The following is a 1,627-nucleotide window of genomic DNA, read 5'->3' as shown; positions in this document are numbered from 1 at the left end:
TGAATTCGATCTTGATAATGATAATTCAATTACTGAAGAAAGGGTTGGCGGGAAGGTATGAACCAACACATGGTTATATTATTCAACATGCCTTTTTATTAACCAGAAAACACTCTCTCTATATATATACATATATTCTTTTTTGTGATTTTACCGGAAAAGCAACTGCGGTTGAATCTAAGACTTCCTGCAAACCCTAAGCAATGTAAAGGAAAACTAAAAATATAAACGAATTTAATGAAATTCACAGTTTGTTTAGGAGAAGATATAACTTGTTATCAACCCTAAAAGACCAAATTTGGAGCTCTTGGCCTTCTTCAAACTCATTAGTAGATACGATACTATTCCAATCTGTTACCAGGTTGTAGGTGTCAGTCCTTTGCATGCTCCACTTCTTCAATGGTAAAGTAAATTCTCTCAGACATGGGTCTAACACAGTCAATTCCAGACCAACGAGCCGTCCTTTTCCGTTGCTTCCATTTCTTTCATCCAATTTTTTAATCTCCGCTTGTGTGAGAAATTCACACATAATTTCATTTATGGGCATGGAGAGACGATTGTTGTTCGGCTTCACGTCTGACAAGAAGAGTGTCTTGTGCATCAAATATTTAAGATCATGACCACTCAACTCAGCTATTCGGTTCTTGAATTGCATTGGCAAATCTGGTGATGGTCCGCTATGTCCCAAGATTATCCTTCTTGACAAATCTGGTGATGGTCCGCTCTGTTCCAAGATTATCTTTCTTGGTTTTTTAATCGTTGCTGGCATGACTCTTTCTTCTTTAGGTCTCTCTTCAATTTGTCTGAGAGTACATACACAAGAGTCATATATTTAATACATCTAAAATAACATTTAATTAAACTACAAAGATTTTTTGGCCTGGGTTGCGCACCTTTTTTTGGTCACCCTCTTATCAGTCTTGTTTGTATTTGGCTTCGATTCAGCACTAAGTAGTTTGCTTAATTTCTTTAATTGAATCAACTGTTCTTCGCTATATAAGTGGGGCGCATCTTGTGATATTGCCAAATGCAAAATGGAAGGCTTAAAGGGTTTGCAAGACATCTTCTCAAGCGACTTCCAATCTGTAACGCTTGCCACCAATTCCTTTAAAGTTTTCAAGTCCCTCATGGTGGTAAAAGGAATAAAGCCTAAGAGTTGAAAACACAAACGAAAGAGGAAATAGTTGTGAGACGATTGAACAGATTTTTAGCGGTAAAAGTTGGGAAGAGTGGTGAGGGTTTTAAACGGAAGAAAATTTTCCCGCTAAAATTTGAAGTTAAAAAAGATTATAATAACTTTAAAATAATTTGGATTACGTATCAGAGATCGATAAATCTCCTATCAAAAAAATTATTATACAGTTTCAAAATATCAATCACATAAATTTGACTTGATAATAATTTACTTACCGATAGATAGTTTTGGATTCTAATAATTACTTCAACTTAATTCTGATATCTTTTTTTAACTTAAAAAAAAAAAGTTGATCTCTTTATTTGTAACGTGTACGTCGCGTAGGTCTTCGGCAAGAGTGGTGAAACTGAACCCGTGAAGAATCCATTTATATTGTTCATCTACGTAAAATCCAATTTAAATCTTCTTTTAAAATAAATATTTAGATCAGGT

General features: G+C 34.5%; 1 protein-coding gene across 1 annotated transcript; it reads right to left on the bottom strand.

Moving 5' to 3' along the window:
- Window positions 1-244: 244 nt before the first annotated feature.
- On the bottom strand, window positions 245-1,129 carry LOC114373288 (B3 domain-containing protein At3g25182-like). The gene is made up of 2 exons (XM_028330807.1): window positions 894-1,129; window positions 245-803 (listed from the first exon to the last, which is right to left on the bottom strand). The coding sequence occupies exons 1-2, from the start codon at window positions 1,127-1,129 to the stop codon at window positions 245-247; spliced, it is 795 nt and encodes a 264-aa protein (XP_028186608.1).
- Between the last annotated feature and the right edge of the window lie 498 nt (window positions 1,130-1,627).

This window comes from Glycine soja, chromosome 1 (genome assembly GCF_004193775.1).
Source record: "Glycine soja cultivar W05 chromosome 1, ASM419377v2, whole genome shotgun sequence".
Lineage (NCBI taxonomy): Eukaryota > Viridiplantae > Streptophyta > Magnoliopsida > Fabales > Fabaceae > Glycine > Glycine soja.
Note: the sequence above shows the minus strand (reverse complement) of the source record. Positions and strands in the feature narration are given on the sequence as shown.

Coding starts and splice junctions, on each gene's coding strand:
- LOC114373288 (XM_028330807.1), bottom strand. CDS start 1,129: ATGAGGGACTTGAAAACTTTAAAGGAATTGGTGGCAAGCGTTACAGAT. Junction 804..893: donor AAGAGGGTGACCAAAAAAAG/GTGCGCAACCCA, acceptor ATGTACTCTCAG/ACAAATTGAAGAGAGACCTA.